The sequence below is a fragment of the Helianthus annuus genome, chromosome 9, assembly GCF_002127325.2.
Source record: "Helianthus annuus cultivar XRQ/B chromosome 9, HanXRQr2.0-SUNRISE, whole genome shotgun sequence".
NCBI lineage: Eukaryota > Viridiplantae > Streptophyta > Magnoliopsida > Asterales > Asteraceae > Helianthus > Helianthus annuus.
The window spans coordinates 162,314,874-162,328,729 of record NC_035441.2 but is presented as its reverse complement, the minus strand read 5'-3'; the positions used below and the strand labels follow the sequence as shown (position 1 = coordinate 162,328,729).

Here is a 13,856-nt window from a genome sequence, read left to right as displayed (position 1 = left end):
AATTTTACATACAAACATTTATTAGGCTATAAGCTTGGTTTAAAAAAGCGGGAAGCGCACAAAAGCGACGATGTCTAAAACCGAGGCGCAAAGTGCAAAAGCGGTGAGCTTTTCGTATGCAAGGCGCAAAGTGATTATATAAATTATTTTATACATCTGATAGGTTTTAGCATCCCCTACCTTTGATTTAGCTAAAATTAAGCTTCATATATGTTTTAAAATGAAAAAAAAAAAAAAAAAAAACAGAAATGTACAACATAAAAAGCCTGTTGTACAACACTCAGTTGCACAGAAACATCCCATGTACAAAAGGTGCGCGCCTCATCTCCGCCTCAAGTCAAATTTTAGCCTAAAAAGCGCGCCTCACCTGCGCCTTTTGTACACCATGCGCCTTATGTCACACAAGGCGTTTTGGTTTGCGTCTTAGGTCACCTCGCATCTAGGCGCGCTTTTTTAAACCAAGGCTATAGGGTGTAGTCATAACCCTCATGGTCATTATGATCCTCCACAACAGCGCCATGTCATCCACTTCTATTCCATTATCCAAAACCACTACCCTAAGGCCACAGGGTGTGGCTTAGCGCCACCTCAACATCTATAGCGCCCCGGGGCGCGATACACCATCCCTTCCAAGTTAATAGGGGGGCGCTATGGGTTCTCCGCCATGGTGCTAACGAGCGTTAAAGGTGTGTGCAGGTGGGGCCCACCTCTTTTCAACCAATAAAATCTTTTTTTTTTAATTTTGTTTAATAGAGGGCTTTAAACCATTGAATGCAAGTTAAAGAGAGGGGCTTTAAAGCCCCCCATATGACGTGACGCCTAGGTAGATCTAACCTGGCGTGATAAAGCCCCTAGGGGCTTTATACCACACCCTCCAGCCTAAGGGTGTGGTCATAACTCAAACCACTATTCTCCTACTTTAATTTATTTTTGTGAAGAGGAACTGAGAGCGACATAGCGACATCATTTTACACACCTATCACATACCCATCACATGATGGAAATGTCTTTCATATATCATATGATCTAACACCCTATCACTCACCTCCACATGAAAAACCCCAGCGTCTTACCCTTTCTCCACCCGTGGAAAATTCCACGCCGTGGACAACGTAACTCCGGCTCCCGCGGTGTTCCACGTATGGTCACGGATTCACGCGTGAGAAATACAAGGCGGGCCGGATGGTTTGATGATGAGCCACCAAACATGAATCTAGTCTTTACCAGACACCGCCAACCACCACCACAGACAAAGCTACAAACATGCATCAGGACGCACCAGTTCATGAGTGAAACAAACACCACAATCCAAAAGTAGTAAAGATAATTATCTCTTTCGAGAATAAATCTAGCAAAACAAACAAAGAAGTGGGCACTGGCCGGAATCTTTAAGTTAAGGAGGGGGAAGATAAACATGGCATTTGATACATAACGACAATTACTTATGCTAACCGCCAACTACAGGACACTGCTGCTTCCGAGCATGTTCTGGTATGAGTTTAGCCAGAAGTTCAGCTGATGCACCTTTTAGCTCTAAAGAATGTAATCAGCATGAGAATGACACTTGATAATAAGAAGTCACATTGATTAGATAAGATCGATCATTGGGAACTAACCTTGAGGCTTGAAATTAAAGAGAGGTGGCAAAGGTCGTCCGTTTGGAAGGCGAGTGTTTGGATCACGAAGCTCATTGAAGAATGGGTGGATACAGGCCTCCAACTGTTTTAAAAAACAAAAGTATAAAGCTGTCTTTAGTCAACCTGTCTTCCTCTACAGTAGTCTAATGGAGGAACATTTCATTTGAAGATTTTAAAATATAGCAAATTTCAAATTCATATTTTGGCATATATATATATATATATATATATATATATATATATATATATATATATTATGTTTTTATTTAAATTATCTCTGATAGGTTATATTCTAGCAAGAGTTGCCAATTTCAACACATTTGCTATTGAACGAGTCGATACAGGTTAAGTTTGATGTCTAACGGGTAACAGAAAACAGAAATTAGCAAATGGGTCAAAAGTCGCAACTCCACAAGTGTATATTTCTATGCCTAAAACCCCTTAAATCATTTAATTCCAAAATGTAAGCTACGATTACAATTATATAGTTTTTAATATATTTTTCACAATAATTATTTGTTAAAAAATGCAAATTCTTGACAAAAGCGTTTCGGATCAACCCAGCCTGGCCCGTTTCGACTCGTAAAGAAAGTTAAAACACACTTTTACGGAACTCGTTACACAATCTGCTCATTTGCCTCTAAATCTCTAATTCTTTATTTCCTATATCATAGAATGTGGTATAAAGGGGGTAAAATAGGCACATCATGCAGATGGGGGACATTAAGAAGATACAGGTATATAACTAACTATATATCATGGGCCATCAAACCAATTTAAGAAGCAATACAGCAATGCATAAAAACAAAAGTATATTAATAATGCGAAGATATGAGAGACAGTGTCACGTACAGCAGTGCATCTCAAGTTTGGAGAATATTGGAGGAGTCTTGAGACAAGATCTACAGCTTCTGGGGGCATCCGCTTGTGGAAAATCTATTTCACATCATTGTGTCAGACAGGTGCATAAAGGTTACAGAATTACCATCACTAATCTACGGTGGAGATTAAAAGCAGGATCCTCACTTTGTGCCATGGGTGAGCCTTGATTTGTGGGAACTTAAACTCTGTGTAGTTTGGGTTCATGCATTTAATTTCTTCACGAGTTGGTGTGCCAAGGACCTAATCAATAATGCAAAAAAAAGGATTAATAAGCAGAATTGATTTATAAAATATAGAGTAAAATGCCATTTTCGTCCCTGAGGTTTGGCCAGTTTTGCGACTTTGGTCCAAAGGTTTGTTTTCTCGGATCTGATTCCAAAAGGCTTGAAACCTTGCCATTTTCATCTGTCTCGTTAACTCCATCCATTTTTCTCTGTTAAGTCAGGGTATTTTCATCTTTTTTTTTGTTAACTTAAAGGGCAATTTGGGGTTTTTTTTCACTTTATGTACAAGCATTTAGCATAATGTACAAGTATTCAAAAAAGACGAAAATACCCTTAAGTTAACAAGAAAAGACGAAAATACCCTAACTTAATGGAGAAAAATGGATGGCATTAACGAGACATATGAAAATGGCAAGATTTCAAACCTTTTGGATCCAGATGCGGAAAAACAAACCTTTGGACAACGGTCGCAAAACTGGCCAAACCTGGACGAAAATGGCATTTTACTCCAAAATATAAAATAAAATCTTCACATAGAACCTACTTTGATAATCTCTACAAGCTGGTCCACGCCACTCTCACCTGGGAAAAGAGGCTGAGTACAGAATCACACAAAGGGGTATATTAATAAGCATGAACTTCAAAAATCGTATTAAATTATGGCTAAATGTATAGCGTTTGTACAAAGAACCTGTCCAAGAAGCAGCTCAGCAAGAACACAGCCTACAGACCAAATATCAATTGCAGTTGTGTACTCGGTTGCACCAAATATGAGTTCAGGTGCACGGTAGTACCGAGAACATATGTAGGATATATTTGGTTCCCCTTTGACCTGTTAAACACAAGAGAGTACATATGTAATGGATAGATAGATTATCATTAGCAACCTAAATTTTAGATGAACAGGACAACTAAGCAGCTAAGCTACAACCATTTGTAATATGTGGCAATTTCGACCCGTTTATATATGTATTGGTCAACTCGTTTATGTTTTATATCCAGCATAGCAAAGCAAACGAGTAAACATAAAGAACTTTGGTAAAAAGGAAACAGGTCAAACAGCACCCAAAGGATAACCTAAAAGATTTATACTAAAAGATTGTAGTAGGCAAGACACAGTTTTACACTATAGTAAAAGTGTGAACAAAGTCGCAATCAGCGTATTACCAGAACTTTTGCGCTCCCAAAGTCACAGAGTTTGAGCTGGTGAGAATGAGGATTCACCTGCAGAAGAACAGATCAGCATAAAGTGTGCCTTATAACACTAAATCTATATAAAAGCTTCATATTATGGTAAGAGATAAGTATTAGAACCATACTAAAAGATTTTGAGGCTTAATGTCTCTGTGACAGACCCCAATTGCATGAATATAAGCCAAGGCTCTAAAAATCTGAAACATAGTCATAATTATTACATTAGCTGAATGAACGTTAGGTGAAGATTAAAGAAGAGGCAGAAGTATTTTGCATACAAATTACAAAAACAAACCTGATAGGTGTATAGTTTGACATATATCATAGGCATCCTCTGATTTGCCTTGCTGTAATGTCTTGCTACACGATAAGCTGTTTCTGGAACATACTCAAGAACCAGATTGAGATACAGCTCATCCTTGTCTGTAGTAGAAAAGAAGCAGTGTTTGAGTGAAACAACATTAGGATGATCAAGAAGCCTCATAGTTTGCAGTTCACGGTTCTTGTATCGTTTATCTTGCAACACTTTTTTAATTGCAACGGCTTCTCCTGTTTCCAAGCACTTTGCCTGCACGACGCAAGCTCTAAAACCTCAGATTAATGAAATACAAGGTAATTAGCCAATCTGGTTGAAAAATGGGTAGTTGCAAGGCAAAGTTTTTGTTCATATTTGATTAATAGGTAATACATCGATATGATCACAAAAACCATGTTATTACAAAAAATAATTTGTTTTTTTTATATAATAAGATTTAGTTGATTGTAAATTTCTTTTAACACATTGACCTGATAGAGATAAATCATAACTCAAATCGACTATTTCATAAGTAAATGGGTCAAACGTCACTTCTTCGAAAAGTTAACAATTTAAAGCATGTGCATAAATTATACCTGAAACACAATTCCAAAAGAACCCTGGCCAACGACACGCTCTGCCATATAGCTTATTGTCTGTAAGTGATCATTAAAAAAGACAAAGTTAAGCAAAATATGTAAAAACATTCAAGAAAAATGTAAATAATACATTAACGTCTCTATAGGGCATTAAAGTCACAACCTAAGGGTTGTAGAGATCCACTTGGCTTAAAAGAATATATTTGATCTTTATATGCCTTATTATGACTTTTACTAGGTTTACCTGTTTAGGTTGACCATTTCTACCTCCAATAGTAGTAACAATGATGTGGCCAGTTTCAGTACCATGCCCATCTACAACTGTCGCCTCCATTTCCTACAAGAGTGCAGCTTTTAGCAACAATTTCAGCATTGATACACCAAAAAATGGAAGAAAAATGTCCAGCTGGAGTCAAAAAGTCAACCTTTTCGATCTTGTCATCTTTGATTGTCATTTCATTGATTTCCTCAGGCAGTTTGTCCACAGACATAGAATCACAACCACTTTTTTCAACTGCAGTAGGACCCATTTCACCTGAAGCCATAGTTGAGGTGATTTGTAGTTGTTGCTTAGGCACCAGTCATATTGCAAGTATCTGTGTAACAACAACTATAAAAATTCAATGTTGTACATAAGATAAACAACAGAGTAATAAAAATGCATATATACAAAAGTAACTAATGGTCAGATCCATGAATATGGTTTTAGGACATCATCATCATCATTTTGAAGTGCATATTCTAGTAAGATATTGAAATGTATGCCGTTATTACTAAGTTAAAGCCAGTATATCAATCTGTTACAGATCCAGCACAGTACAGCTGCTACTCTGCATTGCCCCACATCAAACATGACATTAGCACAGCACATGTTGCTGCGTACTAATATTATATTTTATTTGATTTTGTTAACCCCTCTGATTTACTTCTTCTATTTATAAAAGGATCTTATGGTAGTTAGTGTTTCCACTTTCTTATTTACAACAGTATATATGTTTATGATCTTATTGTATACTAAGTTTGTGAATTATATAGTTATGTTATAGTATAATAACGTGAAACATGTAAGTAACAGATATATTAGCATTCTCAACACACATGAGCGATTGAAATGGTAGTAGCTCATCATTGATTTCATCAAAAAGAAAAGGTACACAGATTTAAATTCACACGAGCTTGCAAAAATAAATCGGCTTATCAACAACAACAATTGTAGTAGTTATCTCATTACTCCCCCCGACCCAGATAAACTGGAAAAATATGCAGCTAACAGTGCCTATAAAAACATGTCTAGACGTTTTACAAACATATTAGTGCATTAGGGTAATGCTTTATTAACCAATCTTGATTGTACAAGGCTACAAGGATAGTGCCGGCTTGTCGCTGGTTTAAACTTTAACCGCCCTGAGCACGAATTACATGTGAACAACTGGAAGCATTCACTCGTTTATGATTATGCTCTGCTAGACTATAAAAAAAATTACCCATATCATCATATGACATATCTGTTACTCCATGAAGATCACAACTGCATAAGCTATGACAAATCTAATCTATCCAGTTTCAAATTTGCAAAACAGTACATGCATTTTATAACTGCCGCAAATATAAATAAACAGGTCATATCCATATCCTTCCAATTAATATCCCATATAACTCCAACCACAGACCCTAGATGATGAAGCCTGTTAACAGATTTCTATTTTCAATTTTCAAAACACATATCCAACATTACATCATCCAAATCATTTCAACAAAACACCTATTACAACACAATCCTATATCATCTTCCAAAACCAAAAATTCAATCAAATACTTGCAAACAGGCTTCCACAAACCCTAGATTCCATGATTCTGAACTATTCTCTTACTTTTCCTAACCTGATAATCAACCCTAAAGCTCCGATCCATCACAAAATCACAACATAATAACCAAATGAGAACAAAACAACAACAATTACCTGTACGCTACAGCTACATTAGCTCAAAATCTACCAAAATCCGATCAAACCAAGCACAAAATCACAGCAAAACAACAGAATAATCAAACTACAATAATTACCGGTACGCTACAGCTGAATTAGCTCAAAATCTACCAAATTCCGATCAAATTAAGCACAAAATCACAACAAAACAACAGAATAATCAAACGAGAACAAAACACAAACAATTTACCTGTACGCTGCAGCTGAATTAGCTCAAAATCTACCGAAATCTGATCAAAATGAGCACAAAATCGCGAACGAAACCCTAGAAAAATGTGAAAATGCAAAGTACGAAGGGAGTCTATGAGGTTTCAGAGATCTTTTCTTACAAGCTTTGACCATGTGGGACTCGCTTGTTTCGGAATTATCTTATTTGTTTATTTATTTTTTTTTATTTTATTTTTCTTGATGACGGACTTGAAATGGTTTCGTGATTTTAGTTTTGGATTGGATTTGGGGTCCGATGAACAAGGGAAGGTGCCACGTGGAAATTATTAAATGGTGATGTCAATTATATTGCTGGGTTGTTAAGATACAGCTACAGGAAAAAAATTAAAAAAGAACGTACAGCTATAGTGTGGAGTTTGTTTGTCTGTTACGGGTGCAGTGTAACGGTATGCACGTTGTTTCCTGTCGATGATCATGTTGAAAACGACCCACAGGAACCGGACTCACTGCCATTTTGGTTCGGTTGGCTGGACTGGTTCGTTAATTTTTTTGTTTTATTTTTGTAAAACTCGTTTAATCGTTAAAGTTTTTGTTTTATTTTTGTAAAACTCTTTTAATCGCTAAATTTTTTGTTTTATTTTTGTAAAACTCTTTTAAGGACGGTTTATTTTAATTGTCACAAGATAGAGTATGTTTTGAAGACTCAACGAGGATTTTCATATTTTTTATTGACCTTATGTCTGTAAAAGCAAGTTATTTCTATTTGGTATATGTTTTTATTTGTGTGCATTTCATATGAACTTGCATATGTGTGAGCTTCTGGATTTTGGTCTCGCCCCTTTTAATTTTTTTAATAGCTGGCTTGAGAAGGATGGGTTGCGAGAGGTTGTAATTGACCGGTGAAAAAAGAGGCAAATGGTTGTAATTGTAATATGCCAACATTGCTAAAAAAAACTCAAAAACAACATTAAGGAGTAGAGGACTGTGGGTAAAAAGGAGGAACCGAATTTGGTGGATATTGTTAGTGCCCTAGACTTACTAGAAAAAACGGGTGAAGGAAGGAGATAAATAATATCGAGAAAGAAAAAAGAGTCTATTTGAAACAAAGGATCACAAAGATAGATAAAGTTAGTGATCTGCAACAAAAAGCTCGGCTGGAGTAGGTTAAGAACGGGGATGAAACACAACATTCTAGAAGGAGGATTAATTCTATTAAAATTGATGGCAGTATTCATGGCAACCCGAAGGAGATGAAAACAGAGATTAAAAAGGCCTTTTTTCAAAATTCAAAAAGCCAATGCGTAAACGCCTGATGTTAATAGTTGATGATTTTAAGAAGATCACTTTAAACTCTAACGCCCCAAAAAAACCCCAATGTTTGGTTTACTAGTAAGTTTCTTGTATATAGCATGAAGTGGTCTAACTATTCTAATTAACCTACTTAGAATATGTGTTAAATAGAAAGAAATGAAAGTTGAAACAATTTTGCTCAAGTAATAAACTGGAGGGACTGAAATGGGAGTTTTGGATTAAACTTTCTAGAAAATAGAAAGTGTGGGATGTTATATGGGGGTGGAGTGTGTCTCGACACACATAAGGAACAGAAGAAGGGAGTTCTCCCAACTCATCCAAAAATCCATAAATTGAAGGTGGAATGGAGCTTGATCTCTTGCATGGGATGAAATTCCTCATCATCCATCCTAATAAACAAGAGGTAAGCTCTAATTTCGAATTTAGTGATGTTATAAGAAATGAGTATATGACAAATCTTGGAATTAGTATGAAATTACGCATGAATGTGTATTAAATCATCAAATAGAACTTGGTTATGGATGCTTTTAAGTAATTTGATATTTAAAGGTAAAACCCACTTCTACTGGTGAAGATGGCTACATGGGTGTGTCAACCATTTTCATTCCTTGTTCAATTCTTGATATATTATGTTGTATGTGATGAATCCTTACTAGTTAGGTTGAATATGGTATAAAATCAAATTGATGTTTTACTTTGTTGATGAATGAAAACAAGAAATGGGAAGAAAAGCATGAAGTACTTATACATTATGCTTAGATAGTGGTACGCACACCAAGTGTTTAATGAAATGCCTAGTACAAGTTAGTTTGTGAAATTTATATGCTAACAATGGATAGGCATGTGAAGAATGTGATAATGATATGATTTATAGTAAACTAACATGCGGAATATGCTTTAGGTGGAAATATAGTTGATTGTATAATTTGGTAAGAATTATGCATTTGTAGCTTGTGTGCTATGCTTGAATGGTATGGTACACACTATGTGCTTTGATTGATTGTTCGTTGAGGTTAGGGAACAATTTGATGTTAATTGTGAAGAACATGAATGTACTAAGACGGGACAATGTTGGGATGATAATTTGGGTTAGCAAACCATGGTTATGGTTAGTTGTAGAATTATGAGATTACTAGTATGGAAGAAACTGATTATGTTTGTGCGTGCATATAACTAGGTGATTACATGATTATATGTATTTTACTACATGGGTATAAAATGTTTAAGGTGCCATTAGTACAATCGACTACATTGATGTGGACGAATATTCCTAAGTTGGAAGTTTGTATACTTGACCGTTGACTTTATGAAAAGTTAATGAGTATGAGAATAGGATGATTAGAAATCTTAATATGATTGTAAAACTAGGAGGATCGGGTGATGCATGATGGCTCATTATATATTATATTTGATGGTATAATGAATTGCGTAAATTTGGAATGTTGAATTGTTAAGTCCACGCCTTGTGCTTGTTAAGATTGACTATTGTAAAAACATCTTGCAAAAAGGTTTACAAAACGGAGATTACTCACATTGCTATCTTAGGTAATTTCTTGTGGCTTCCTGGCTATAATCTATAAATTTAAAAAAATGCACATGTGTTAGTATAATAACCCAATTTTACATTAGTTATGCCCTCCCCGCGACAGAACTCCGACGACTACGTCGGGCAGAGCCTCAACAGTCGTTACGGAGCACTAGATCAATAGGGCAACGTATCTAATATGTAACCGGGGGTTAAAATACTTACAACGAGGCAGAGCTTCGCTAATTAGGGGGGTATAATGCCCGGGTATTACTTTTACACTATAGAAATTGAGAGAGAATTTTAAGTTTTGAACGTCGGAAACTGAAAGTCGATCGTCTCAATTTATAGGGCCTGATATCGGGTTTGTCGCGCCCCGCGAAAGATTCAACAAAGGGCTTCGCGGCCCGCGAGGCCAACTAGGGTAGTCCCTAGCTTGGTTGACTCAAACCCTAGACCCAACACGTGCACGACACGTGGCGGCTCCGGGCTGCTCCTGGTGGCCTAGCTGTCGCGGCCCGCGTAAGACGAAGACATGGTCTTCGCGGCCCGTGAGCACCCATTAAATCTTTATTTTATTTAATTTTTATAAAAATACAGGTATTTAGGGCCATTTTTTATATACGGGGTGTATTTTAGGACGTATAGGGGTGTTCTAAATATTTTAGGAGTGTTTCAAATAATTTAGGAAGGTTGTTATAGAATTAGCGATGATTTGGTGATATGTAATATCATGTATGTTAACAAGAATGTAATTGTGGTGACATGTAAGGATAAGCAATATGTCAAGGGCGCAAGCACGGAAGGCTAACGGGTCAAGAGGAGGTGAGGAAACGATTATGAATACGGGCACTTAAGGTTAGTGATTTCCGGAATCACCTCTTATTTTATAAATGAAGTTTGGTATGTTGAATATAGGGAACCATGTAAGGAGTTACGGGTAAGGGTAAGTACCAAGGTAAGTAATGTTGTGGCAAGTCGTGGGTAGTTGTTTATGTTTGGAATTACACGGTATAAGTGAACGAGTCAAATGTAGAAAGTAGTGTGTCGAGGAATGGAAATTAGATGTTGGGGCATGGGGTTTAATGTTAGGATGATTTTGGGGTTTGAATGATGTAACTTCACATTTTTAAACTCTCAGGATGCGCGAGAGGGTGTTGAAACGGACGAAAAACCCAAGATTTGCTAAATGCAGCGCAACAACAATATGTGATGCGTCGCCGACGTGCCTTTCAAGCGTTGGCGATGCAACTTGCTGACTTGTTTTCTTCTGACGCCCTAATCTACTGTCTACGGGTGTTTCCAGCCAAGGCGATGTGTCGGCGATGCAACTTTAGGCCGTCGCCGATGCAAACTCTAAGTCTGATTCTCAAATGTCTTTGTTCCGTGTGTCCAGTTGATCCAAATCGTCTCCCGATGTTCCGATAAGCTCCCGAAATGCACCTCAACCTTGTTAAGGAGTTTAGGCGAGGTGTAATGGGTATGAAACTCGTATATGAGTACGAATGGAAAGGAAATAAGTATGTAAACTAGTAAACTTGAATGTCAAAAGGTATAATGACGATTGGATAATATAGAAGGGAACAAATAGGGACTGTATGTAAGAGTTAAATAAAAGAGTTTATAGATGTATAAATGTAATGGAATGTAATATGTACTAATGAATATGACATGTACATTCGGGGGCGCAGATTCCATACGTATAAGTATAATTGGTTGTAATCATGTTGTTACTGAGAATGAAATGATTTTCAGGTACATTAATATTGGACTATTGAAGGATCGATACGAGAATGGTAAAGTATGAAGCTAGAAAACTAAACAGACGAAATGTATTTAAGAACGGGACGCTGTGTAGTCGTTTAAATATGCACCTTTAGGTTATATTTAAAGTCACCAAGTACTAATAATGCGAATGTATGTGGTGGCTACAGGTTGTGCAATATCAGAAAACATTTCTATGGAAACAAGGCGATGAAGATCGAGTCACATAATAGATTGTATGGGAGTGTGTAATTATGTAGCTTTGATAAATGTATGACATATTTTTATTATTTAATAGAAAATGAAGAATGTATTTATCGTAAAGACTCTTTTAGAAGTCTATTCAACATGTTAGAATGATTAAATCAAAAGAAATTTTATAGTTCGTATTTCCGCTGTAACTTGTTCGAGTAAAACATGTTAGGGTGTAATATAAACCAAAGCAGGATGCTCACAAACCCATTCTCGATGGAAGAGGTCAAAAGTGCGGTGTGGAGTTGTGGTGGAGACAAAGCTTCAGGCCCAGACGGTATGAACTTTTAATTTATGAAATGCCTTTAGTAGGAATTGAAACCTCGAGTCATTGAAATGGGGAGATCATATCGAGTTGTAACTCCTCTTTCTTGAAACTAATTCAAAAAATGTAGACCCTTTATTAATATCAAATTTCATACCAATCCCCTTAATAGGGATAATATACAAAATTGTGGCCAAGACTCTAGCTAATAGGCTTTGAAACGGGTCATCGAGCAACTTGTAAAGGTCCTAGACACAAAGATAAATTAGTTTTGCCATATGACATAAAACAAGCGTTAGTATAATGGGAACATATGAAGTGATCAAATGTTAAATAAAGGAAAGTGAATACGAGACGAAAAAATCCTTCCCTCAGTTATTCATGGTTTGTCAGGTTTCAAGGACGAAACCTAATTTAAGAGGGGTAGAGTTGTAACACCCCGTTTTGTAAACAATATATATATACATATATATATATATATATAGTGAAAGTGTAATGTAAAGTATGCCGAGCGTACGAGATTTGAAGGTCGCACGTTATAAACTTCAATTGCATGTTATGAAAGAAAGTCGCATGGTTGTATAAAAACACAAATCGCATGTTGATAATATCAAACTCGCATGTTGTGTAAAAAAAAAAAAAAACAATCGCATGTTATAAATAAAAACTCGCATGTTGTAACTCAATCTCGTACGCACCGTACGTTAACACAAATTGTATGTTAACCAACCCTATATATATATATATATATATATATATAAAAAATTTACTTTCATGTATTGTTGAACAAGTAAGATGTAATTTGGGATATGAGATATAGACAAGTACTTGGCATTATAAAATAATATTTAATGCTAATAGTAAAATATATTATATTTGACCTTACTCCGTTTTTAATAAAACTTATGTCAAAACATAGAGAAAAATAAGCCTGTCTCAATATTATATTCGTAATTTTATAAAATGTTATATTTTAAAAGTTATACGAGAAAAACGAGTGAAGCAACTTAATTATAATAATACAAAACTCAAAAGAGTTTACTTAAGATAAGCTAGCAACCTCCACATTCTCATCCCATATCGACGGCTTCACTTCTTTTATAAGTAGAAGTACATATGAGGACTTTAGAGTATCGTTTTCTTTAATGAGAATGCTCTAGTATAGAGAATCACGAGTATGCAGTATCCTTTTGGGTGTTGCTAGTAGTCATTTTGGAGCATGAGTGGGAGCAGGAGTAGGGGTACGAGTAGTGAGACTCTACATCAATTTACCGTAGATAGCTTTAAGGTATGTTCTCGTCTAAGTTTATTTTTAAGTATTTATTATTTATTATTAGTAGTTCATATTAGCATTACTATTAGTAGTAGTATTATTGTTAATGTTAGTATTAGTATTTTTAGGTATCAGGGTTATTGTCAATGACGGGTATTGGGTAGCCTAATATTTGGATCCTTATATGCTTAATGGGATGTGTTGGAACAAGCTGAAAAGAGGATATGGTTCCTCGTATGCATCACGACACTATCATACCTATGTGTTGGCCTGGGGGTCTGACCAGCCCATTGTTGGTGGTTGTGAAAATGTCATGAATGGCATAGGGTTGCCCTTGGTCCAAAATATCACAACCCATGTGTAACCCTTGTGCAAAATTCTAAACTTTCAAAAACTTTTTCCTTTGGAAATAATTCGTTAACCGATACTTAAATGTAATCAATTTAACGTAACTTACACACCGAGACAAGGACATAAGTTAC

At 36.1% G+C, this 13,856-nt stretch overlaps 1 protein-coding gene and 1 long non-coding RNA gene across 3 annotated transcripts; one reads left to right on the top strand and one right to left on the bottom strand.

Moving 5' to 3' along the window:
- Window positions 1-1,290: 1,290 nt before the first annotated feature.
- LOC110879302 (shaggy-related protein kinase epsilon) lies at window positions 1,291-7,183 on the bottom strand. 2 transcript variants are annotated; one of them, XM_022127729.1, is made up of 13 exons: window positions 7,007-7,183; window positions 5,257-5,427; window positions 5,076-5,168; window positions 4,829-4,888; window positions 4,233-4,505; window positions 4,063-4,134; window positions 3,911-3,967; window positions 3,435-3,575; window positions 3,288-3,338; window positions 2,664-2,759; window positions 2,490-2,573; window positions 1,617-1,719; window positions 1,291-1,533 (listed from the first exon to the last, which is right to left on the bottom strand). In XM_022127729.1, the coding sequence occupies exons 2-13, from the start codon at window positions 5,374-5,376 to the stop codon at window positions 1,448-1,450; spliced, it is 1,236 nt and encodes a 411-aa protein (XP_021983421.1). In that variant the 5' UTR covers window positions 5,377-5,427; window positions 7,007-7,183; the 3' UTR covers window positions 1,291-1,447. The 2 variants fall into 2 exon arrangements, with proteins under 2 accessions (XP_021983421.1, XP_035833682.1); XM_035977789.1 differs by having other exon boundaries at window positions 5,257-5,441; window positions 7,007-7,181.
- A 1,395-nt stretch (window positions 7,184-8,578) lies between these two features.
- Window positions 8,579-11,854, top strand: LOC110874870. The gene is made up of 3 exons (XR_002556290.2): window positions 8,579-8,698; window positions 10,593-10,678; window positions 10,962-11,854. It is a non-coding gene; the product is annotated as an uncharacterized LOC110874870 (long non-coding RNA).
- The last annotated feature ends 2,002 nt before the right edge of the window (window positions 11,855-13,856 follow it).